The sequence below is a fragment of the Ictidomys tridecemlineatus genome, chromosome 1 (assembly GCF_052094955.1).
Source record: "Ictidomys tridecemlineatus isolate mIctTri1 chromosome 1, mIctTri1.hap1, whole genome shotgun sequence".
NCBI classification, from domain to species: domain Eukaryota; kingdom Metazoa; phylum Chordata; class Mammalia; order Rodentia; family Sciuridae; genus Ictidomys; species Ictidomys tridecemlineatus.
In genome coordinates, this window is record NC_135477.1 from 103,668,546 (window position 1) to 103,695,743 (window position 27,198).

A 27,198-nucleotide genomic window follows, 5' to 3' on the forward strand; every position below is an offset into this window, starting at 1 on the left:
TCTACAGTTAATTATTCTTCATTATGTAACTTACTTTTATTCTTTAATTTTTTTTTAATTTTTAGTTGTAGATAGACACAATATATTTATTTATTTTTCTATATGGTGTTGAGAATTGAACCCCGTGCCTCACACATGCCAGGCAAGCACTCTACCATTGAGCCACAACTCCAGCCCCTTCTTTAATTTTTTACAGATAATAACCTGTGACTTTGGCAGAAGCTATGTTTAAAAAATAGTAAAACAAGACTGGGGATGTGGTTTAGTAGTAGATGCTTGCTTAGATGTGCAAGGCTCCATGTTCAATCCCCAGCACCTAGGGGAAAAAAAGAAAAGGAATAAAATATATTTTCAAATAGAGAAAATTTTGAAAAATGTAGAAAATTTATAAGAGAAACAAAAAAATCACATAGATCCCACTGTCAAGAGAAAATGTTTGAACATTATTACTTTTTTCTAGTCCTTGTTTGTGACTGCTTTTTAAAAAAAATGTCTTTTATCAAATCAAAACAAAAATTTTGAATATAACATACATTTTTCTTCAAGTCTTCAATAAAGGAGCCAGGTCTGTTTTTGTTGTTGTTGTTGTTGTTGTTAGGATATCATGGCCAACGGGACTGTTGGTATTCATGTGAGTTCTTCTGCTCACACAGAGGTAGAACACTAGGGCATGGCATGCTATGGATATTTGCCCTGAGAAAACATGGGCTAAAAGGTCAAAAGAAACCTATCTCCTGCCCTTTATTTTGTTGTTCAGGTTTTTTTTGTTTGTTTGTTTGTTTGTTTGGTTAAATTAAGCAGATTACAAAGAATATTTTGATTTTTTTAATAGCATGCTTTTTATTTTAACCTGTAGGAATTTGAAATTTTGTTTATATTGTGTTACCTTGGTCATCTGGTCCTTTATTTAAGAGGGTCCTATTTTGTAGTATGGTTAACATTTTATACCTAAATTTAAGGCTTCAGTTTATTTTCCCATTCAGATTTTTAAATAAATAGATAACAGTCCAGGTATGTCTGTTTTGTATGTGTTAATTTTCCATTGGATGATAAAGAACACTGCATAATGTGTCAGTATCTCATGACTGCTCCTTGGAGGAAAAGAACTAGTGGCACAGTGAGGCCCATGGTTTCTTGGTCTTCAGGGAGTAATCCTTAAATGGCATACAATTGTAACATTCTTATAATACTTGACACAGTCTTAGGCTTGCAAATTTCTGTCACCTGATCTCAGATGGTTAAGAATTTAAATATTTGTAAGAGCCTCAAAAATGTAGCTTTGATCTCTTCCTGTCACAGAAGGACCCTAGCATTTCATATCACTGAAATGCTGCAGGGTAGATAAATATGTGGAAATGAGTGTTCATCTTTAGTTTTCATTGTATACTCCTATGCTTAGAATTATTCTTGGCATGCTCTTTTCTGCATTGCATAAAAGCAGCCTGTTATACCTGAGGTTATACCTGAGTATAATGTGCTAAGAGGCTAGATAAGTGCTTTGAAAAGCTATCCTTTAAAAAATCCCACTGAGTTCACTCCCGGGTCTCAGCACCAAAAAAAAAAAAAAAAAAAAGAAAAGAAAAAAGAAAAATCCCACTGAATAATGCAAGGTGAGTAAACTCTAGAGATCTTGCCATATGGCTTCATGCTTATTGTTAACAATACTGGACTATAAACTTAAAAAATTTAGGAGGTTGGGCTGTGTATGGTGGCACATGCCTATAATTCTAGTGACTAGGGAGGCTGAGTCAGGAGGATCATAAGTTGAAGGCCAGCCATAGCAACTAAGGGAGACTCTGTCTCAAAATAAAAAGGCTGGGTGTAGCTCGGTGATAGAGTACCCCTAGATTTAATCCCTAATACCACAAAAATAAATAAATAAATAGGTAGGTAGGTAGATAAATAAATGTAAAAGGAGGAGGGTAGATCTTTTATATCTCATGTTAAATGTCTTTATTACAAAACAAAATTCCTAATGCAATGATTATGGTTTTATTTGGACCTAAAGGCATCAAAGATGATTCCATTAGCATTTCTGATTGTGAAAACAGCCCACTCAATTAATGTGCACTTAAAAATTAGTCTTCCTTTCAGGCTGGGGTTGTGGCTCAGTGGTAGAGTACTGGCCTAGCACTTATGAGGCACTGTGTTCAATCCTCAGCTCCACATTAAAATAAATAAATAAAAATAAAGTATCATGTTCCTCAACAACTAAAAAAAAATTTTTAAAGATTATCTTTCTTTCATTCTTAGTTACTGGTTCTTTTTGTGTGTGTTTTCACAAACCAATAGCCCAGTGACCTGAGTGTGTGTGTGTAGCGGGGAGGGTTACCTGATGCTAATCCATGTATTTAGATTATTTGATACTTGTTTACTTTTAGATAATAATCTGACTGGAGATATAGATGCTCTTTAGTTAATGTAACTTTACTTATGTTAACATGTTAGCTTAGTGTAACTTTTGCTCATCATATTAAAGGTGACTACAGAGACAGTATCTGTGTTCTCCTTCAGCTTGGGTGAGTGTAGACAATCAAAAATACCTACACCTACTACTTGCTGTGTACGGCTTACCCTGGGTTATGATAAAGGATGAAATTTCTAAAGGTAGAATAGTGGTCATCAGCAGTACTCCATACATATCAGTCACCTAGGAGGTCTTTAAAACATATTGGTGTCAGGGCCTCAGTTCCAAAAATTATAATTTAATTGGTACGAGACCTCTTCTGATAGCATTTTATAACAGGTACATCTTCAGGTAAATATAATGCACAGATAGGACTGTGAATAGCTGGTATAGAATAAATTTAAATATCTTCCTTCTTTCCTTTTAATTAGTATTGAACCTGAGCTACATCCCCAGCCCTTTTTATTTTATTTTATTTTTTTGTTTTTTAGACAGGGTCTTGCTGAGTTGCCCCAGGCTGTCCTCAAACTTGTGATCCTTCTATCTCAGCCTCTTAAGTCTCTGGGATCTCAAGTGTGTGCCATAGTACCCAACTGAACAAAATTTCTTTGTTCAATTTCCATTGGCTTTTCCACTGGGCCCTTAAACTCTTGATGTTTATGCAGACTTTGTGTATGCATAGGGGATTTTCTGGAGAGATGCTCCCATTCATGACACTTTTAGAACGTTTTCTGTGTCTGCTGCATATTCCTCTACCTGATGGTCACTGCTCTCCATGATCAGTATGGGAAAGAGTGCATCTACCTTCTTCCCCCAGGGCAGACAAATAACTTGGATATTGGAGCCCTTGTTGTAGTAGCTCATATTCTGGCCAGTGCTGTTATCACGAGTCACAGAGAGGTGGCAGCTATTCAGGCAAGAGTACTTCTGGTTTCAAGAAATGTAGGGGAAGCCCAAAACTGATTTGTTAAAAATATAAGAGCTATTAAATGTATTCCATAATTGTAAGACTATGTTTTTTAAAAGAAAAACTAGAAGAAAATGCTAAAAAACAAAACAATGAATAATGAGGTCTAGTGTGAGATTAATTTTTCTTACCTTCTGCTGTAACAGAAAATTATAACATGTACTAATTTGCTACAGGTGCTTTTCAGTGGGAAGAATTGGAAGAAGATATCAGGAAGAAGTTGAAAGATTCTGGGGATGTTTCTAATGTGATTGAGAAAGTTAAATGCATTTTAAAAACACCGGGAAAGGTAAGTTAATTTGTTTGACTCTCTCTGACATAAAATGATGTATGTAATATCGAGTCATTAGAAGAATTAAGTAATATATAAATGAGTGTTTCCCCTGAATATATTTCTTCCATGTAACATCTTAAGTAGAAACACATGCTATTTGTTACTTAGGTTTAAATTTATGTAAGAATTAAAATATGTGTGAGTCATATCTTCAAAATACTCATTTTTGAGTTCCAACTTCTGGAATACTTCACTAGAGCTCTGGAAATACATGATCCATGTCAGGAAGGAAGGGTTGTTTGATTTTTCCAGCTGCAGTTCAACTTCTTGGAGAGGATGCTTTCTTATGGCTCACAATCAAAGTAGTTTGTAGGAGGAGGGCAGTTCCTGTGTGTGCCTTTTTTGAGGGTTCTGAGAAATTTATATAACCAGGTAGGCAATTAAGGATTCTATCTAGTTTAAGTTCAAAACTATAACTAGGTTTGGGGTTATAAAAATATAGAATTTATATATGGCCATAAACGTGTACATTAAAACTCCAGTAACTTAAATTGTAGACTCTATAAGAACTTTTAAAAGTAGATTTGTTAAATTTTAAAACAACCACATTATATAATTAAACCAGTGTACTTTTATTTCAGATTCTGTGATAAACAAGTTGACTATAGTAAATAAAAAGGTACATTGTGTATAATGCCTAGCAGAATACAGATTTATATTTAATGTAAAAAAAGAATATTATTTCTTTATTTATTTTCTACAATTGACTTTGTCACTTCTACAACCCTAAATTTATAGTTTAAAAATATAAACTATAATTATAATGAAGATTCCTGACTGTTCTTTAATTGAGAAGAAAGATTTTTTAGCGAAGTAGTATGGAATTAAGGGGCCAGATTTTTCTTTTACTTCAGTAACTTATTGAAGCAGATACTGAAGCTGTCTAGTTTTACAGGTGTTTAGCAGGATGGTAGCTCTCTTGCAACTAATTCAAGTAAATAATTATTTTGTAAAAATATGTAATACACCTACATTTTGTTTTTCAAAGCAATTGGTCTAGTTAACTTATGTTATGGACCATAATTTATGTATTGACCAATGAAAATGCACATCATATACATCTGTGTTCTCACTAAACTTCTGCCCTCTCACTTTTTTCTTTCAAATTCAAAGCAGAAATGACACATACATTCATACATAATATCTATATCTATCTATATATATATACACAGACATAATGTTCACAGTGTACAAATTCATACCTTTATATACAGGTAAGGGAAGAGTGTTGCTTTTGTTCTGAACCTGCACCTTTTCATGGGTCTCATTCTGCATACATCCCTTTGGGTACTGAGAATAAACTGAATTCCTCTTGTGAAGGGAACTCCATGCTATTGAACTAAAATCCCTTGCTTGCACAAGAGGGGAAAGTTCTTCCACCCATCTTCTGTGCTTTCCTGGGATAAAAGTCCATCTCACTGACTGAACACATTACAGGAAATAAACACTGTGTTGGGGATGCTGCTCAGAGTGCTTGCATGTTCAAGGCCCAGGGTTCCATCCTCAGTACTGAAAAATGGAAACAAACAAAACAAAACAGAGAACAAGTAGCACTGAATTAGAACTTGGGGAATGTGGATTTAAATTGTGAGCCTGCCACAAATTATCTCTACAACTTAGAGCAAGTCAGGGCTTTCTTTAAATGGAGGCACTGTGCTCCTGGAGGCTTCTACTAACTTCCAAATCTGTGATACTTCCTAGCTGATAGTCTCCTTTTTGTGAAGCATCCACTAGCTTCTATCCCTGGCTCCTTCACGGTGTATTGTGGCACATTGTGAATAGGTGAGAATGTGGTTAAAGGACCCCCATTCATGCGGTCTGTTTTACCTCTCTGCTTCCTCTTAGATGCCATTCAGCAGTGTGTTTCCTTTTTCTTTGTGAGGAAGAATACTGTTATTTTCCCCACTCACTAAAGATTTAAATTTTCACCACAGTAGATTAATCTGGAGTGGAAAATATGTGTCGTTTATTCTTATTATTCTTAATGTTACATGTGTGATTATTTCTAGAGGATAGAGTGTTCTGATTTCCCTAGCTAGCCAAGTAGAGGTTTAAAATTCTGACCAGGGCTGCGATTCAACCAGGGAAATGGGTGAATCTGTCAGGAATGAGTAAGATATGATGTTTCAATAAAAATCATCATTAAATCATCCCAAATGAGGGGTATAATAATGCAATATAAGCTTGTAGTCCTAATGAATCTTAGTATTTCAAATAAGTTATATTTCTTCATCTTTTGGGCAATTGTACCTGAAAATGTTCAGGTTTGTTTAGTTTATTCATTATAAATAAACCAGAGTAAGTAAGAAAGGAAAAGAAAATGGATGGAGGTTGAGTAAAGTGAGGCTGGCCCTCAACTTCTAGGTTTGAAACAAGGGGATTTCTGAAGGCTGAGTGGGACGGAGGCACTGCCCCTTGAGGCTGCCAGCTGCAGCAGGCAGGTGTGATGGGACAAGGGATGTGTTGTCAAGGGAAGAGCAATTGGAGCTCCAGATCAGAGACCCAGGCGAATGAGTAGTCTGTGCAGTGTATAGAAAAGATATTAGGATTATAACACTGGCAATTAAGATGGACATGAGCCAATTAATCACTCTAAGGTGTGTGTGTATTTAATGTTCATTTCTTTAGGAGAAAATATTGAGCTAATAGGTAATAAAAGAACATGGTATGATAAGGGGAAAATGTATTTTCCTAAATTGCCAATTAAATTTTTGTCTTCTTTAAAAAAAAAAAATATTTATTTATTTTTCTTTTTTTTTTATTGGTTGTTCACAACATTACAAAGCTCTTGACATATCACATTTCATATATTAGATTGAAGTGGGTTATGAACTCCCAATTTTTACCCCAAATGCAGATTGCAGAATCACGTCGGTTACTAATAGGGCATTATGTAAAATTGTCTTCTTACTTTCTTAATGAACAAATCAGATAGAATGGGTAAACTTATTTTGTTAGGCTTTCATATGTGTTTGTGCTGCTGCTGTTTCTCAATGAAGACCCGTAGCAGTTCAGGTTCCTACAGCTTCTTGGCTATAGAGTTGCATTTTCACTTAGCCAGTGCCTGTCCTGTGTTGTGTGTTTAGTGTGGTACTATAAACAGGGAGCAGAAGTAGTACTTGAGGGTGAGTTTCCTCCAATACTGTGATCAGAAATGCCACAGAGAGGGGGTGGGTTTGTGGCTTAGTGGTGAAGCAATCGCCTAGCATGTGCAGGGCCCTGGGTTCAATCATGAGCACCACATAGAAATGAATAAATAAAATAAGGTATTATCCAACTACAACTAAAAAATAAATATTTAAAAAAAAAAAAAGAAAGAAATGCCATGGAGTAAGTAATCATTATTTCTTCAGACACAGACAGTTTTCCAAATTCTCAAACCAGTACTTAAATTTGCCAAAGCATATTGAACAATCTCTCTTCTTGTATTTGTGTTTTTTTCTTATAGATTAATTGTCTAAGGAATTGCAAAACCTACCAAGCCAGAAAACCTCTGTGGTTTTATAACACTTCCCTCAAGTTTTTCCTTAATAAACCGATGCTTGCTGATGTTGTCTTTGAAATACAAGGTATGGCTCAAATTTGCAAAGTTCATTATGCATTTTCATTTTTTTATTTGCTTTCCTCAATTTGTTTCAGCTTCTGATAAATTTGTGTGTGTGTGTGTGTGCGTGTGTGTGTGTGTGCGCGCGCGCACACATGAGAGAAAGGGGGGAGAGGCGCTTAGAACTTGCAATCCTTCTGCCTCAGCCTCCAGAATTGCTGGGATTATAGGCGTGTGCCTCAACACCCAGCTGTTTTCTATAGTATTTTCCCCTTTACTGTCTGCTTCATTAACCTATAGAAATCAGCAAGGATGAGATAATCTGTAATACATTATTATGTATTTTTGTTTGTGAATTTCTTTAAGATCCTGAGTGGTTTGTTTGCTTAGTTTTGGGGCAAGTGTTTTTTGGGTGTGTGTTTGTGCAGAGGATTGAACACAGGGGTGCTCTCCCAGATCCCTAGCCCTTTTATTTCAAGATAGGGTCTTACTAAGTTGCACAGGCTGGCTTTAAACTTGCCATCCACTGCCTCAGCCTCCCAGGTCACTGGGATTAAAGGCCTGGGTAATATACTGGTTTTTGATTCAAGTAAGGTCAGCTCCCCTAAAATTACATTACCTTTTGTTTATTTTGTTCATTTCTCTCTCTCTCTCTCTCTCTCTCTCTCTCTCTCTCTCTCTCTCTCTCTCTCTCTGTGTGTGTGTGTGTGTGTGTGTGTGTGTGTCTTTATTTGAGTGAAAGGATCTAATTTTGAATTGAGGGTCATGCCTGGCCTATATTAGACACCCACAGATATTGCGGAGTTGATTTCTCACAGTGCTCACAAGTGTTTTCCAGAGCAACTGAAAGCTGCTTCTTATCTCTGTGGGAAAGTAATGCCACCTAATTGTAATAAATATGAGCTGTTTTAATGCCCATTATTAATTACTTGCATGGATAATTTTGTCAGATTAGCATGTTAAAAGCAGAATTTTGAAAATGAATTCTCATATATATTTAGTTATGCAAGAAGGGTAGAAGGAGATGTTTCCAGATGAATTAACTAGAACTTTATGTGGGCTATTGTGAAGAGTAAGATATAATTCTAATTTTATGGTGGAAATATGTGACAGCTAACATGGTCATTTACATTAAAAACTATTTGCCCAGAAAGATTCATTTTACTTTTAACTTTGGTCACCTTCCAAGACAAACAGTTAATTGGAAGCTTTCCAAAAGTACCTTCCAAAGCTGCTGTCAGCACTGTAGGCAGTATGAGCCTAGGACATTGAAAATGAGACAATAAGAGTAACCTTGAGACATATAAAAAGTGATGGGGTGGGGGGGAAAGCCAACAAGAGGCCACAGATTTTCTGTAACCCTTTCATCATTTTAAGAAACCTAAAACTGACTCTAATATTATCATGCCTTGATTTATTACTTGCCAGAATAAAACCCAAAGTGAAGCCAGTGTTCATTGATTATTCATTATAGGTGGAGCAAGCCTTTTGGGGATAAAACTCCCTGTGATTTATAGAATTCTCTCTAGCTTCTAGAAGAAAAATCTTTGTTGATGAAAGTATTCATGGAAAATGGTTGATGCAGTCTATCTATACAAAAGGCATAGAGATTTTTTTTTTAACAAATCATCTAAAAAGTGTTACATGTCAACAGGAAGGACTGTATCCATTGTTGAGAAGAAATACGATTTGTAAATAAAAAGTATTTTTGTTTTTCCAAGATTAATTTTTTTAAAGTCCATTTTAGAAAGATGGAATAACAGTTTCTGTATTTTAAAAGAAGGTGGCTGATGGTAGGAGATGTCCAAGTACTCTTTTCCAAATGATTTCCTGTGGGGCACTGAGATCTGTTTAGCCATATGTGTTTTAGGGTTGATTGGATTCATACTGAGCAGTTTAGGATGAGGTGGGAACAAAGTACTCCAGGGACCATATGACAATCTAGGGCATGTTTTTCATAAGGGAAAAAAGAAGTGGTAAACTGAAGGTTATGTGGTGAACATAAGAATAGTTTGTAGTGCTGTTTCATCTGGACCTTAATGAATCTGATGAATGTTTTTTACCCTATAATAGAATATAGTGTGTTTATTAATCATATCCAATATTTTGGACTTTCTCGGATGCTCTGGTACTGGTCCTATGATCAGGCTGACCAATCTCTTACCACTCACACAGTATTTGAGACAAATCAGGTAAAATATAATGGACTCAGTATTTAATTCTTCATTGATGATCAAGTTCTAGTCCTTTGGTTGTCTTTAGTCATTCATTTATTTTTTTGTAACCTATATTTCCTTGGTTGGAAGTTTATATTTCCAAACACCTCAGTAATCCTCTTATAGATGGACTGTTGGGTTATTCTGCAAATGAGTAATCACATTACACATGCTTTGTTGCATCACTATGTCCCACAACATCAACCAACCTTTAATAAATGACACTTGATAACGAGATTGATGGTTCTGAAGTTGAGAATTGATATGTACAACATAAATGCTTTTCAAACCTTTGCAGGGTGTTTGGCCTCCAGGGGCAATGCCTCTGTTCCACTCAGGCTTGGTCATTTTGTTTACCCTTCCTGTGGACTTTTCAGACATCTCCGTGTTTCACATCTTGAAGTTGAGGGCCAGGCTCCCTCACCCAATGACACTCTAAAAAAAACCCCAATGTCTTTTTTTGGGTTTTGTTTCTGGTATTAATGGAAATAGCTGTTTGAAGTGTGAATGTATCTCTAACTTTTTAATTGATAATTAAAGTATTTTATACCAAAAATAGGGAAGGAAAGCATTCTTATATTTCAAAATATTTCAAGTTGACTTATACTGGAATTGATACAGACCCTCAGAGTAATGGTTGATAATAAACCATCTCAAATATTAATTATAGAATTTTTTAAAGTTATAGTGAAGTCTTAGATACATGTGCAGTTTTTCTTCTATACACTTGACCTAAAATATTTGTAATGCAAAGTGTGTGTTCTGAAAGATTCATATTTGTGAAATAATTCACATTTGGATATGACTTTGGTATCCTTAGTATAAATTTATGTGACACAGCAGGAAAGACCATTTTAAAACTAAGTAGTTATTTAAGTGTAAGGTTTACTCTTCATGCTATAATAGTAAATTTGAAGTCACAAGTTGTAACTCTTTGGCTTCTTTACTCCAGTTTTGAGCATGAACATCACTGAACCTCATTGGAGGCTTAGGGAAACCTAAGTGAGGATGAAATGTCTGGGGTATCAGACCAGAACTAATAAACCAATGTATCTTGATGAGGTAGAATTAGCATGGGCCAGGAAGTCCTAGCTGGGGTCTTTGCTGGGACATGTTTTTACTGTACAGATTTGAGTGTATTACTTTCCATTATTGATTTTTAAGACTGACCAAAAGTACCAAGTGGATAGTAGATGTGGGTAAAATTTGATGTCACCTTTAAATTTTAACAGAAATTTTTCATTCATAAGATGAAGCACCTTTGTTTCTTCATCTGTGGGAGGAGATTCTAATTTCTGCCTCGTGAGGTGGTGGTTACAAGAATCGAGAGTGGATGTGCAGGACCAGTGCAGGCCTGACTCATAGACGCCACCCTTTTTCTGTGCATGGCAGCCATCTCTGGCGGGTCACTGTGCCATTCATGTTGAACCCAGGCTCCACAGAAAACCCTTCTTTTAGAAGGATTCAGACTGTTACCAACAATTGGCTGAAGTCAAAGTGGGATGTAAAAACCTGACATGGGATACTGTCCTTGTAATAGGTGATCATCAAATATGTGTTTTCACTACCACCTGTAATTCCTTATTTGGGTTTATTTAAAAAAAGAAGTTACTCTAGCCACTCTAAAGTTAGTCTTGGTAAATATTTAGATGTGTATAGAAAAATAGGGGTTTCCTTTGACATTTGAATCTGTGTCACATGAAAAGTTCTTTTACAAAATTATTCCTTCCTTGTTTAGCTATGTAGTACATACTTTAAATCTCTCTTCAGCAAGACGGATATTCTTTTTTTCCAGAATGAGATCAAACACAATTCTAAAAATTTCACTTTTGAAACCTGAAAGTGTACAAAAATGGTGTAACAAATGTAGTATTTTATTTTGTATGCAATGGAAACAAGGCCTTTGATAATTCATCAAAGCTAGTAGGAGAACTGAGCTTTTATATATATATATATATTTTTTTAATACACTTCTTTTTTTTTAAAGAGAGAGTGAGAGAGAGAATTTTAATATTTATTTTTTTAGTATTCGGCAGACACAATATCTTTGTTTGTATGTGGTGCTGAGGATCGAACCCAGGCCGCACGCATGCCAGGCGAGCGCACTACCGCTTGAGCCACATCCCCAGCCCCGAGCTTTTATATTTTGTTTCATTCTTAAGATTATTTTTTTCCTTAGAAAAAGTTTCTTAAAACTGCGACATCAAATGAATAATACAAAGAAAAGATAGTTTGGCCTTGACATTTTCTAAGAGCATGTTTATCTTTTAGCTAGAAAATTGTTTGGTTTTGTTGTTGTTGTTGTTCTTTAAGTAATTCTTCACCTGTATCCTATTACTGGTTAGTATATAAACACTGCATAATGTTCTTTTAGCAGATATTTTTATATACAGTGTTAAAAAAAAAAACACATAGCTCTCCTGGGGTATTATGTTAACACAACAATTTATAGTACCAGAACAGTGGTTTAAAGAGCTGAGAAACAGAAGTTGATGTTTTCTTTACTGGAAGTCTGATGGCTTTCCAAACTGAATTTCAAGCTTGAAATGGTCTTGAAAGTGTTTTGCTGTTGGTTTTGTAATTCTGTTGTAACATGATCAACAGAAATTTCTTTCTTTCTTTTCCCCTACTGAGCTGAGGGTTAGACCCAGGGATGTTCTAACACTGAGCTACATCCCCAGACATTTTTATTTTTTATTTTGAGACAGGGTTTTGAGGCTGGTCTAGAATTTGTGATCCTTGGAGTAGCTGGGATTATGTGGTATGCCACTGCATCTGGCCTCAACACAAATTTCTGTTAAAATTCCACCCCCACTTACTATCCACTTGGTATTTTTAGTCAATCTTAAATCACTCTGCTTAACTCAAATTATGGGTCATTCAGTTTGTTTAACTATGCTTCTAATTTTCCTTCTTTTTCTTTATTTTTTTTTTAAATGATGCCCTATTTATCTTGAACATTTTTAAACCTTTAAATTGCAAGTCTGATTGCATTACCTGTTTGAATTGCATTACCTGTTTGGTCTGTTGTTAACTGCTGCTTACATATATATCTAGCATGCTTTAATTGATCCACTTGGTAGAGGGACACTGTCACATTGAGGCTGGGAAAGTCGTGACAGAGAAGGAGGAGGTAGATAGTGTTTTGGGGTGTAGCTTTGGGGGCTCCTTCCTTGCTCCTGGTGGGGGAGATATGGTGTAGACTGCAGTGCCAAACATTGGGCTCAGCTGGCAACATCAGGGGCTGCATGTGGATCCCAAGGAATTATTGCCTTTGGAGAGAGACACTGGGCTTAGGCGGAATTCTTCTTCTCTGAGTCAGAAGAAGTTTGGCGTGGATGTAAAGGAGATAAACCAATAGTTGTAAATATTTTCTAGAAGAATATATACCCCTGATAATTATGAGATTTTAGAGATGTGTATAAATTCTTGGGCAGAGTAGTTTGGCACACAGAGTTACTTTGGGGGGGGGGCTGCTTTGTCATGCCCTCTGGCCATGGTATTACCCATTAAAACTCCTACTCCAAAGCATGATAGCTTCGACTTCCTCACCTTTGTATCTTCAGTTCCAAACACAAAGATTGGCATATGGAGGGTGCCCAGCAGTGATCTGTGGAACTTGTCTAGGTCAGATTGAAGGCTGGCAGTGTGGACTTGTGGTCTCCTGAGGCTGTAGGAGTGCTGAGAACTGCTCCATCATCTCATGATTCCCAGGCCACCTATGCCCCATGTGGAACTGCCTTTGTGTGGTGGTGGAGAACTTAGCAAGCTCTCCCAGGAGAGTCAGTTTAATTTAGTGGATCTTCAGTGTGGAGTATGGGCTGAGGGGGCCTTTAAATTAAAGTCCTGGTTCCTCCAGAAGAAGGCATTGTTCATGTGGAAAAGAATTGTTGCCTGGGGAGGTAGCATGCTGGGGAGAGGCAGGGCCACAGCAATTCTCTTGTCATTCCTACTGTGAGGTATGGACTGTTCCTGGTGTGCTTGTTACAGTTTTCTATTTCTAATATGGGGAAGCCTGGCCAAGACTATTCTGTGAGTTTGGCCAGAAAGGATCATAGGGTAGTTTTCTTGAAGGAAGGTGTCCACATCATGTTCCTCCTCTGTCCAGGGGAGGTGTTACTTTGAGTCAGTCAGAAAGGATAGACATTTCATTATAAAAACAAAGCAAGAACCCTTTTCAATGTTACTGTGTTTAGGAAATATAAATTAAATAAATGGTTACCTGATTTGAAAATTGTTTCTTTCAAAGTCAGTATTTGAGCTCTCTTTATCATTCAACTTCAAACTAAAATCACTGGAGTAATAAATGGTTGCCACCCATTTGGCTTTTGCATATCAGTTTAGCTGATGATATGCAGTGTCACTCTGGAAAGAAATTGCTAGTGTGGTTACTCAGCAAATTTATCCTACTTGACTTTGTCTTTCTTTTGCACCTTCCAGGTACAACAGTGCCAGCCCATAGGGCCATCCTGGTGGCCCGTTGTGAAGTGATGGCGGCCATGTTCAATGGTAATTACATGGAAGCAAAGAGTGTCCTGATTCCAGTTTATGGTGTTTCCAAAGAGACTTTCTTGTCATTTTTAGAATACCTATATACCGACTCCTGTTGCCCAGGTGAGCAATATACATGCTAAATAATAACTCACAATGTACTTTCTGTGTTACCCATTTTGATAAATTGTGTTCTGTGAAATCTGGTTTTGGTTAAGGTCTACCACAATTGGCATCATGGCATGTGCTGAACAGTTGGAGATGGTGTTGGGACAACAATGAATCTTCAAATAGTTCAAGTGGGAAAACAATGATTGGAAGCCTTTTATGGGCTTTAAGCCTCTGGCATAAATTCACAGGTCTCAGCCACTTCTAACTGTGTTGTGACCCCTCTAGGCACCCAGAAATGGAGGGGTTTGGGGATCCAATGGCCATTCTAATTCTAGAGATTGGAGCACTATCTCTTCCACACAAAGAAGAGGGTTGAGAGACTGCTTTTATGATTCTGACTTCTGAATGAGGTATTTTTGAGGACTTTTGATATTCTGAGATGCCATGGAGTCTGGCCCAGAGGATGTGGGATTTTTTTTTAAAAAAAAGCTCCTTTGGGGCTGGGGATGTGGCTCAAGCGGTAAAGCACTTGCCTACCATGCGCGGGGCGCTAGGTCCGATCCTCAGCACCACATAAAATAAAAAATAAAGATGTTGTGTCCACCGAAAACTAAAAAATAAATATGAAAAAAAATTCTCTCTCTCTCTAAAAAAAACTCCTTTCAACTTCTACTAGAGTCAGACTGTCATAAAACTGACTCCCCCTGAAAACTTTTCCCAAGATGTTTAGGATATCCAGTGAACTATAGAATTTATTTACAAATTCACTGACCAAGGACTGTTTTGACCAGGAACTAGCCATCTGTGGCAACTGTAGGTTGGGACACATCTTGCACACTGGAGGCAGTTTGGAGAAAGCAAAATCCTTTCAAAGGCCTAGAACCCCTTTGATTACTCTTTATCCTTTGGCCACCAGGTGGCTCCCGCCACAAACACAGCTAGAGCCCCATATAGTCCAAAAGACTGAGACCTTTATTACAAAACCTGGGCAGGCATCCTAGCAAATACAAAAAGAAAACATGTCTCAGACCACATTTCTCTTTAAGGTTCCCTCCTTTAATTTTTAGAATAGGAAAATTTCCTGCTTTTATTATTGAAATATTTTAAATGTAATGAGCCCTCTACTGGAATATTTTAGAAATTCCAGAAAAGAAAAACAATTTTTCTTTTTTTAAATTAGATTTGATCTTTCAGCTAGCCATGGAGTATTTTGGAGATACTTGCTTATTAACAGATCAGCTATTAAAGATCAGCTTATCCTTTTTTGCCTAATAAAAGTTAAAATACTGGTTCTTTTTTTTTTTTAAGAGAAAGTGTGAGGAGAGAGAGAGAATTTTTTTTTTAATATTTATTTTTTAGTTTTTGGCGGACACAACATCTTTGTTTGTATGTGGTGCTGAGGATCGAACCCGGGCCGCACACATGCCAGGCGAGCGCGCTACCGCTTGAGCCACATCTCCAGCCCCAAAACACTGGTTCTTATTGGAAATAAATGTGATTGTTTATTATTTCAATAATGGTAATTTTGTATATTAAATTAAAAAGTTGATCAGGTTTGAAATAATAATAAAATTTGGTGTTTCAATTACTCTTTAGAGTAATTGAAACTGCCCTAACATTTTATATATATATATATATACACACACACACACACACAATGACATATTACTCAGCATTAAAAGAGAATAAAATCATGGCACTTGCAGGAAAAATGGATTTAGTTGGAGAATATAATGCTAAGGGAAGTTAGCCACTCCCAAAAAACCAAAGGCCGAATGTTTTCTCTGATATAAGGATGCTGATTCATAATGTGGTTGGGGGGCGGAGCATGGGAGGAACTTTAGATAGAGCAAAGGGGAGGGAGGTAAAGGAGGGGGCCTGGGGGTAGGAAAGACTGTGGAATGAGTTGAACATCATTACTCTAAGTACATGTATAAAGACACAAATGGTGTGACTCTACATTGTGTAAAACCAGAGATATGAAAAATTGTGCATTATGTGTGTACTATGAATTGAAATGCATTCTGCTGTCATATATAACAATTTAGAATAAATTAAAAAATAAAAGAGATTGACCTAATGGATCAATTGACCTCTGGGTTGATACTTAAGGGCAGTTAGGAGTTGCCTACTCTTTATTCCTCTCTGAGGAATTCTTAATATGCGTAATGGTTTAGAATGCTGATACTCAAGGCTCTTCCTAGGCATTCTTGTCCACAATGGATGATACCACCAGTATGTTTTTTTTTTCTTTTTCTGTGTGTGTGTGTGTGTGTGTGTGTGTGTGTTTTAGATTGTGAAAGCAGAGGTTTTATCACCTGTTTCCTCTTATTCTCTGTTAGCTGGCATTTTCCAGGCCATGTGTCTCCTGATCTGTGCTGAGATGTACCAAGTCTCCAGGCTGCAGCACATCTGTGAGCTGTTCATCATCACACAGCTACAGAGCATGCCAAGCAGGGAATTGGCCTCCATGAATCTCGATATAGTCGACCTGCTCAAAAAGGCTAAGGTATGTCTGGTTCTTTTGATTTTTTTTTTTAATTATAAAAAACGATACTACTCTTTTTTAAGTTTGTTTTAATTATTCATAACAGTAGAATGCGTTTATGCACTTTGATATATCATACATAGATGGGATATCATTTCTCATTTTTCTGATCGTACGTACATGTTGTAGAATCACATCAGTCATGCAGTCATATATATACATAAGGTAATAATGTCTGTTTTATTCTACTGTCCTTCCTATCCCCATATATCCTCCCTTTCCTTCCCTTTACTCATCTCTACCTAATTCTTCCCTGATGACCCCCTTATTGTGAATTAGCATCTGTATATCAGAAAAACATTCAGCCTTTGGTTTTTTGGGGTTCATGTATTTCACTTAGCATGATATTCTCTAACTCCATCCATTTACTGGCAAATGTCATAATTTCTTTCATCTCCATTGAATATATATATATATATATATATATATATCATTTTATTTATCCATTCATCTATTGAGGGACACCTAGGTTGGTTCCATAGTTTAGCTATTGTGAATTGAGCTGCTATATACATTGATATGGCTGCTCTTTTAAGCTTTGTTTTTAAGGGAGATATTAATACTAGTCTTAATTTGGAAATTTGGCTAAATGCGGCTAAAGTGTCTCCACAACAGTTTCCGTAGCTAAGTAACTTCAAATAGTTTAGGTTTTGCTCAATCCCTTTCTAAGATGGTGGAATTTATGGGTATGCAATTCTTTCTCAATGATGGCCCTTAGCAGAGTCATTTGAGTATGGTGCTATACTGTGTCACATTGGCATTGTAGGAGGTAGAATTTTCATTGTATTTTCCAAAAATGGATCACATCTTAGAGTTTCTGAAAGGACAATTGACAGTATTGGTCCATATGTACATGGTTAGCCTAACTGGTTTAATTCTCTATTCATTCATTCATTCATTCATTCTTATCATTAGGATATTTTGAAGTTCAGTTGCATGTAGGAATATTGGTGTACTTCATTAATTCTTATAAAATGCCTTTTGTTGGTATGGCTTACTGTATTAGGAATATAATTAAAAAAAAACAGTTTGAGATTGAAAATTACTTTGGTATGCTATACTTCTTCTGGGCCTCTTTTAAGCTCAAGACTTCTTTATTTTTATTATTTATTTATTTATTTTTGAGTACTGGGGATTTAACTCAGGGGCACTTCACCACTGAGCTATATCCCCACCGCTTTTAATTTTTGAGACAGGGTCTGACTGAGTTGCTCAGGCTGGCCTTGAACTTGCAATCTTTCTGCCTCAGTCTCCTAAATTGCTGGGATTAGAGGCATTTACTATTGTACCCGATTAGGACTTCTTTATTTTAAGAACTGTATTGCTCCTAATTCTAGGGAACAGATGGACTTTACACAATTAAAATAACTGTGGGTAACTGTAGTTATAAAATCTCAGAATCTGATGGAGATAGAGAAGATAATGCTAAGTGAAGTTAGCCAATCTCAAAAAACCAAATGCCAAATATTTTCTTTGATATAAGGAGACTGATTCATAGTGGGATAGAGAGTGGGAGCTTGGGAGGAATAGAAGAACTCTAGATAGGGCAGAAGGGTGGGAGGGGAAAGGAGGGGGCATGGGATAATTAATGATGGTAAAATGTGGTGATCATTATTATCCAAAGTACATGTATGAAGACATGAATTGGTGTGAATATACTTTGTATACAACCAGAGATATGAAAAATTGTGCTCTATATGTGTAATAAGAATTGTAATGCATCCTACTGTCATATTAAAAAAAAAAAAAAAAAAACAAAATCTCAGAATCTGAATCTGACAATGGACTAGGCCAAGATCTATAAATAAACTTGAATTGCTATGTTGAAATCTGTCTCCCCTTGTCCCCCACGTGGTTCCAGTCAAAAGTCTACCATCTCCTTATTCCCACTCTCTTTTATTCCTGAGAGCAAAGGACAGGTTATCCCAATGGTACTCTGCCAGTCCATCCACTGCCTAAGGCAAATTAGGACTTGTGGGTGTTGGGATCGGCTGAAGTGGTATGAACCCTCTAGTCTTTTTCAAAGGAATGTCTTTTATTATTAATTTATTTGTTTGTTTGTTCTAATTAGTTATACATGGTAGTAGAATGAATGCATTTTGACACATCTTGCATAAATGGAGTATAACTTGTCATTCTTCTGGTTGTACATGATGTAGAATCACACCAGTTGTGTAATCATATATGCACATAGGGTAATAATGTCCTATTCATTCTACTATCCTTCCTAACCCCTTACCCCTCTCTTCCCTTCACTCCCCTTTGCCTAATCCAAAGTACCTCTATTTTTTCCTAGTGTCCCCCACCCCCCACCATTGTGAACTAACCTCCACATATCAGAGAAAACAATTGGACTTTGGTTCTTTGGGATTAGCCTATTTCACTTAGCATGATGTTCTCCAGTTCTATACATTTACTGGCAAATGCCATAATTTCATTCTTCTCATGGCTGAGTAGTATTCCATTGTGTATATGTACCATACTTTCTTTACCCATTCATCTGTTGAAGGGCATCTAGATTAGTTCCATAGTTTAGCTATTGTAAATTGGGCTGCTGTAAACATTGATGTGGCTGCAGCACTGTAGTATGCTGATTTTAAGTTCTTAACTATAAACTGAGGAGTGGGATAGCTGGGTCATATGGTGGTCCATTCCAAGTTTTCTGAGGAGTCTTCCAAAGAATATCTTTGATCCATCACTACAGACTGTCAGGATTTCTTAAAATGTTATCTGGCATACAACATATTACCTATCATTATCAACTTTGACATCCAGGGTTTAAAAAAAAGCATGACAACTTTGTCTTCATCCAAGCTGCTTAGAATAGAGCCAGTTGATAGGACAAAGAACTCTCTGATCACTCAAAGCTTGCCTCCAAGCTGAGGTGTACTCATTCATTGTCCTGTGTATTTCTGGGCTTGGAAGGGAATTCATTTAAAGCATTGGGGTCTTTTTACTATCTTCCTATTTTGGACTTTATTTGTCTCATAATCCAATCTTAGGATCATATATTAGGGATAAAAACAGATTTAAAAAATTAACCCTCATCTGTCTCTGCAATCTGTTTACATTAAACTTGAGATAATTACATAGCTCCCCTTCACAACCTAATTTTTTTTTTTTTTTTTTGGTGGTGGGGTGTGAGTAACCAGGGATTGAACTCCACCACTGAACCACATCCCCAGCCTTATTTTGTATTTTATTTAGATACAGGTTCTCACTGAGTGCCTCAGCCTCCTGAGCTGCTGGGATTACAGGCGTTTGCCACTATGCCTGGCTCTCAGTTCATTTTTGATTAATTATTTTCACATTGTTCTAACAATTCTGTCATGTCTATTTTTTTAAAAAAAAAAATGGACACAAGCTTTTTTCCCCTTTATCTTTAAATAGTTTATGTGTAAGAGAGTTTCCTGTGTGGTCATATTGATTTCCTCTCACTCCATACACACTTGGTTTTCATCAAGATATTCTTTTTGACCTGTTCCCTACCCCCCACAAATTTAAGAAGTCTTTTTGAATTGCATTATTTGTTTCTGAAAACTTTTTTATTTACTAAGATTAAGCCTAAATTTACCACTTTTCCTTTATCCTATTCCTGGAGTCCCTCGATAGGCAATTATGAATACTAGATAACAGAAAAAATTTCTTCCCAAGTGCTATACTTTGGATCTTGAGTGTCCCTCAAAGGCCCAGGTGTTAAAAGATTGGTCCCCAGCTTGGTACTATTGGAGAGTGAAAAATTTAAGAGGTGGGGCCTAGTAGAAGGTCTTCAGGTCGTTGGGGGCTGCGTGTCCTCAGAGGGGATTGTGGGATTCCCATTCCCTTCCTCTTACTCTCTTTCACTTCCTGATCATGAGGTAAGTGGTCTTACTGTGCCAGGTCCTCCTGCCATGATGTGCTGCCACAGCCCCCAGAGCCATAGGGCCAATCAATCATGAACTGAAACCCCTAAAACTGTGAGCCAAAATAACCTTTTTCTTTTATGAGTTGATTATCACAAGTGTGTATTTGTGATAGTATAGAAAATTGATTAATACACAAGTTTCCACTTGAAGTTCCTAGTTTCATGTTTCATTTTACCACCCACCTCATTCTGATATGGTAAATTTTTTCTCTCACCATTTCTCTGGCTACTTTTAGCAGAATTAGATTCCCTAGTAGCTTTCTGAATAATCAAAACTTCAGTCAGTTTGTTCTCATCCCTGCCAGTTTTGGACCACATATCAGGAAAGCATCTTTCATGTCTTTTATAGATGAGCAGTTTGGGTATTCTCTCATTTCTGATTCCACTCTTCCCGAACCTTTCTTAATTCTCTGCCATGATTCTGTCTTCAGGTTCCTATATGTCCATCAAGACATTGCATTATATATGCCATCTCTTAACACAAAGAGATGCTTATTTCCATCAGCCATATCACTTTTTCCAGACTGATGTGAAGATTCTTTATCTCTAACATTCATTTAAGCCCCATCTGTCTGTACTTTGATTCCTATTAAGTTGTATTTAATCTCATATTAAAATTTAAATTATTTTTCTTATAATGTATGTTAGTATTTGGCCACCTGTGTCTACAAGCTTTCTTTCTGACCTTTTTTTGTGAGTTCCTGGGAATCTTCTCCATATAACTCTTAAACTCTTGCATTTGGTTTATAGATTTTTTTAATGCTTTTCTCTTTTTTCCTTTTGCTTATTTCAACTTGAACCTATTATTTTAGGTTAGCAAATACTTTTTTCAAAAAACTTAATTTTTATAATGATGTGTATTTCATCTCTTGTCAAGCTGTCATGGTGCTGGTATCTTATATCTTGGTCAAAAAATAAAATTTTGCATTTTAAGTCATGTCTTTGTAGTTAGCTGTTCATATCTGTGATCTCCTTTCTCTTTCAAATTCACAGCCCTTAGGCAATGTCCTGACCTTCTGGTGATAAGTTATCTGCTCTGGGTTAATCATCTAATAGTAATGGTGGCTTCTGTTAAAGTAGTTTATAGGTTCTTATTCTATTCCCCTGAGATTAGTCACATTCATCTGCTGAAAGGGGAGAAAATTGTTAAAATGTGAATTGGATTGATTAGATGAGCTGTAAACTTCCTTCCAATTGAAAATTCTAATTATATGTACTGAAAATAAGAGGTACTTGTGAATTTATATATCAAAAAACACACTATATATATAGTGTGTGTGCGTATATATATATGTGTGTGTGTGTGTGTATATATATCTCTGAGAGAGAGAGAGAGTGTTACACTGCCAGCCACCCACCCTCTTTTTAAAATTTTTTTATTCTGAGACAGGGTCTAAATTGCCTAGGCTGGCCTAGAAGCTGGAGTCATCCTGCCTTAGCCTCCCAAAAAGGTGGAATTGTAGGTCTGTGCCACCATATCTGGCAAGGTTTAAAAGTTCTCATCCGTCCTTCTTAAGGATTTATGATATTATGGAGGCACAGCCTCCCTAGCCCTGTAATCCCAGTGGCTAGGGAGACTGAGGCAGGAGGATTGCGAGTTCAAAACCAGCCTCAGCAACAGCAAGGTGCTAAGCAACTCAGTGAGACCCTGTCTCTAAATAAAATACAAAAAAGTGTTGGGGATGTCGTTCAGTGGTTGAGTGCCCCTGAATTCAATTTCGGGTACCAAAAAAAAAAAGATTTGATATATTATAACTCTCTTTAATTTAGCATCACTTATTGCTTATTTAACATTTTTGAGTATTGTTAGAAGAGCTATAATTAACCTACAGGTGGAAACAACCTAAATGTCCATCTGAGGATAAATGGATAAAAAAAATGGTGTGTGTGTGTGTATTATATATGTGTTATATAATAATTATATATATACATATACACACATTTATACATATAAATAAAATACAGTGGAATATTATTCAGCCGTAAAAATAAATTAAATTTAGTTATATAGTGCAACATGGATGAACCTTGGAAGACATTATGCAAGTGAAATAAGCCAGACTCTGAAGAACAAATATTCTATGATTCTACTTATGTGAAGTACCTAGAATAGTCAAATTTAGAATTTAGAAAGTAGAATAGTGGTTACCAGGGCCTGGGCATATGGGGTTAAGAGAAATTAATATTTAGTGGGTACAGGATTTCAGTTTGGGGTGATAAACAGTTCTGGAAATGGATAGTGGTACTTGTTGCACAGCCATGTGCTTAACGCCACTGAACAATTAATGTTAAGGTGCTTAATGCCACTGAACAATTCACTTAAAGATGCTTAAAATGGTAAGTCTGATGCATAATTTACCAAAATCATAATAATAATAAAGTTGCCTATCAACAAGTTACTATAATCCAAATTGGTGATTGGATGGATCAGTGAATATTACTGGTTTTCATTGAGATGATGATGTCAATAGCCACGATGTTCCGTCTACTTGCAGTGTTGAAATAGGAATTGTGTAGAAAACCCTTCTCAGTATAGCAGTATACCCATTAAAGCAACTATTCAGGTATAACTTTCTCATAAGAATATTTACACATGGAAACCCATGCCTTTAGGCTGATGTTTCCTCCTCAAAGTAGTTTTTGGTATGTTCTTCAAATGAACTTGTTTGGATGTTGCTGACCATAATCTTCTGCTCCACAGACACAAATGTAGTTAGTGAACTCCATGACCTTAGTTAAAAGTTTAAATTAAGTTGTACCTGTTGCTACATGTCTGTAATCCCAGCCTGTACTTGGGAAGCTGAGGCAGGATCACAGGTTCAAGGCCAGCTTGGGCAAGTTAGTGAGACTGTCTCAAATTGAAAAAAAGCAAAGGGGCTAGGGATGTAACTCAGTGGTAGAGTGTTTACCACCTACCATGTGTGAGGCCCTGGGTTCAATCCCCAGTATCAAAAAAGAAAAAAACCTCAAGAACCTCTAATACTCTTGGTTAACCACAGGCACAGCCATACCTCTGATTAAAGACATTTGGCCACTACGGCAGCAGTAGCTTGTTGTTCACTATTGATTTAGCTTCTTCATTGAATGATGTCACTTCACTGTTATTTTTTTTCTTTTTTTATTGATTTGAAAAAAAATATAAGTAAATGACAGCAGAATGCATTACAATTCTTATTACACATATACAGCACATTTTTTTCATTGTCTCTGGTTGTATATAAAGTATGTTGACACTAATTCGTGTCTTCAGACATGTGCTTTGGATAATAATGTCTATCACATTTCACCATCCTTGCTAACTCCCTGCCTTCTCCCTTTCCCTCCCACCTCTCTGCTCTATCTAGAGTTCCTCTGTTCCTCCCATGCTCCTCCTCCCTACCCCACTATGAATCAGCCTCCTTATATCAGAGAAAACATTTGGCATTTGTTTTTTTGGGATTGACTAACTTCACTTTATCTTCTCTAATGCCATTTACCTGCAAGTACCATGATTTTATTCTTTTATTGCCGAGTAAAATTCCATTGTGTATATATGCAACATTTTTTTTTTTATCCATTCATCTACTGAAGAGCATCTAGGTTGGCTCCACAGTTTAGCTATTAACTTCACTGTTATTTGTTAATGATGGTCCACTTCCCTTTCTGCAGTCACAGCAGCCTCAAGGCTGCATCATGCGTGGGCACTTACATGTGAATATGGACTCTTCCATGGTTCCTCCCAAGTCACTCTCTCTATCTGGTCGTCTTCCTGATCAAAGGGCGTGATGTACATTGTTGTTTCTTTTTCATTTTTCTTCCAGTTCCACCACTCTGATTGCCTTTCAACCTGGCTGCTTCATTTCATTGCGACTAACTACCTCATCTTCAGTCAAAAGCCTGAATTTCAGGATCTTTCAGGTAGATCTCCAATTTATGCTTTGCAAAGAAAACTTTGTTCTTTTTTCTTAGATTTGAGACATATTTTGTAAAAGTAGCAGTTTTATCACAATAAGAAGAGTCAATGTACTACATTCCTTTTAAATTGTGCAGGGTTATATAAGCAGCTTGACCTGTGTTACACAAGAAGTTTTTTAATGATTATTTCATAACTCCCATTCATTTTTAAAAACTTTTTTTTCCCCTGAAATAGAGAAGGTGGTGAAATGTGTCCTCAGGTGGCATTTGGCTGTGATACCTGAGATCTTAGTTTTAACTATCTATGTAAGTCAGAAGCAAAATTTAACAATACATTCAAATTTATTTCTTATAAAGGAATTTATTGCTTAATATTTATAATAAACAGTTTTATTGTATTAGATATTTGTATTCATTATGTATATATATATGCAGGACCCTCCTATATTACTTTGAAATAACTTTTTTGTTGTTGATTGAAAGTGTTATGAAACTTACTGATCAGAAAGCATACATAATGTGATTTCTAAGTTAAATTACAAAGAGTAAAACCAGTTAAGGATGAGATTCCTAGTACTGTGTAAGAGGAAAGAAAAAGAAAATAGAATAGTTGACAGACTATTAGACAGCTAGATACAATGGTTTGCTCACATTGTCACAGATAGAGTTGAGGAAAAATTGAACTAAAAAGACAAGGAAATGACTGGACACCTGGTCAAGTACTTTCAAGCTCTGGCCAAAGAGGTCTCCATGGAGATGCCTGAAGGTCTTCTGGGGGCAAGTTGCAGAAAGCAAGGAGTGAATGAGGAAAAGAACCGGGAAAGAATAAGGGAAAGGGAAAATCTATGGTTCTTGGACTCTTCTCTTCCTCCTTCTAGTTGATTCCACTTCTGTTTTATACCTTGGAGTTCTGCTTAAAAGTTTAATTAGTAAAAGACATGAAAATCTCTGGGTTTCCTTCAGGTACTCATGCGAGTACTCAAGCATTTATGGAAAACAAGGAGCACCCAGTTTTTTGTTTTTGTTTTTTTGTTTTTTGTGGTACTGGGGATTGAACCCAGGGCCTTGTGCATGCAAGGCAAGTACTCTACCAACTGAGCTATATCCCCAGCCCACCCAGTCAGTTTTTGACAGAGATGTGCAGCCAATCAAAAAACATTACGTGCTTATTGAGGTCGCCCCCCCTTTACATGGAGCTCAACTATGAAGACAGTAGAGTAACAATAAAATCAAAGCAAATCAATAAGTATTATTTTGTGTCTACATTGTGTAAGAAAAATAAAGTTCATTCATAAAGGTAAAGCAGGCTTCTACTTCCTGTCAGTTGGTAGGGACATTCTTGCATAGTCATTCTTTAAGCAGTCAATACTCCCTGAGCTTCGGTTACTATGCCACCTTAAGTCACCTTCATTATAAAAGAAGAATAACATTATGTTCTGCTTACTGTTTTATATAGCTATATGCTATCATGGCATACTATTACAGCCTTGGGAGAAAGGTGCTCTATAAATCCTTCATGTCATTAATTTTATTATATTTTATTACTTATATAATTGCCTATAAAGTATATAATCACTAACTGGAATAGTGAAAAGCAGGGCTGCAGGGTGTAATCTGAGTGGGCAGAGCAAGGGGCTGAAGGCTCTGCAATGGCTGCCTCTGTTTTGTGGGTGGGAATTGTGGGGGTATCCTGAGCTCTCTTGTTCCAAGGTGCCTGTTTGGGTTCAGCAGCCTGCCATGGTGTGTGGTACTCTTTAGCAGAGGCATAAAGCCCTTCTGGTTGGGGGAGATGGGGGGGGGGGCTGAGATTTGATTCTCTAAATCAATAGTTACACACTGGCCCTCCATAGGTTCATTGTAGTCTGTCGAAGGCTTTATGTGGACCGCGTTTAAAAATTTTCATTTTAATGTTATGTTGGCATTTTAAAACTCCGTGTTTCTGGCTACTTTGAAAACTGGAAGATGTGAGTACTCTGCACCCATCTTTCCATGGGCAAAAGCCTGAGCAGGGCAGTGGCTGCCACTGAGAGGAGCGTGTCTTTCCAAGTGTTGCAGGCAGCTCTCCTCTCTCCCTCATACCCAGCTTGTTTCACATGGTCACTTGAAGTTCAAAAGGGTTCTCATCACAATTTCTCTAGTTTCCTTATAGAATTGCCCATTTTCAGTTTTAGGAATTATCCCATTGTTGAAATTCTACAAATTGTTTTCTCTTAACTAAGAATTTTTCTTATTTAGAGGCGATTAGAAATGAGTAGGTGAGACTAGAAAAAAAATCTCATCAAGACATGGATATCTGAGAACCCTGGTTAAATAGCTCATTAAATATTACGAACAGCAACTCATAGGAATATATGACCCTTGGCGGCTATAGATTCATTTTTATCAGTTTAATTTAGCTTAATATTGTGGGTTTTTTTTTTTTTTTTCTGTCTGCCTGAATTCACGGGTGATAATTGTTCTCTGGTGTTTTGTCTTAACTGAGCCTGTCATATCTTGTCTCCTGGAACCTAGAGAACTATAGTTTCCCTGAGGGTCCAGCTTGTTTCTGCTTATTCAGGTCCTGCAGCCTAAACCCCCGACCTTGTTAATCCAGATTCCAGTAGTTGAGGTTATGGAACAGATGGAGAAGTGGAAACTGGTTTAGCAGAAAGAAGCCTCAGTGCATACAGAAGGGGAAACAAGCTGATTCACCCAGCAGAATCCCAGAAGCTAGCTTTACATGTTTGAGGTAGCAGGTGTTTGAGAAACCAGGACAAGGCGTGGGGCCAAGGCAGTGGGATGA

At 36.8% G+C, this 27,198-nt stretch overlaps 1 protein-coding gene and 1 non-coding gene across 4 annotated transcripts in view; one reads left to right on the forward strand and one right to left on the reverse strand.

The window, feature by feature from the left end:
- Positions 1-27,198, forward strand: part of Rhobtb3 (Rho related BTB domain containing 3) — a 57,538-nt gene that overhangs the window by 25,072 nt on the left and 5,268 nt on the right. For 2 of the 3 annotated variants that reach the window (XM_013359012.4, XM_005326149.5), the window contains exons 7-11: positions 3,551-3,663; positions 7,157-7,277; positions 13,909-14,082; positions 16,413-16,579; positions 24,323-24,419. In XM_013359012.4, the coding sequence (XP_013214466.1) occupies positions 3,551-3,663; positions 7,157-7,277; positions 13,909-14,082; positions 16,413-16,579; positions 24,323-24,419 (672 nt within the window). The remainder of the gene's footprint in view (positions 1-3,550; positions 3,664-7,156; positions 7,278-13,908; positions 14,083-16,412; positions 16,580-24,322; positions 24,420-27,198) is intronic. The other variant, XM_040271939.2, reaches the window with a different exon arrangement.
- On the reverse strand, positions 25,453-25,526 carry Trnaa-ugc (transfer RNA alanine (anticodon UGC)). Its single transcript has one exon. It is a non-coding gene; the product is annotated as a tRNA-Ala (tRNA).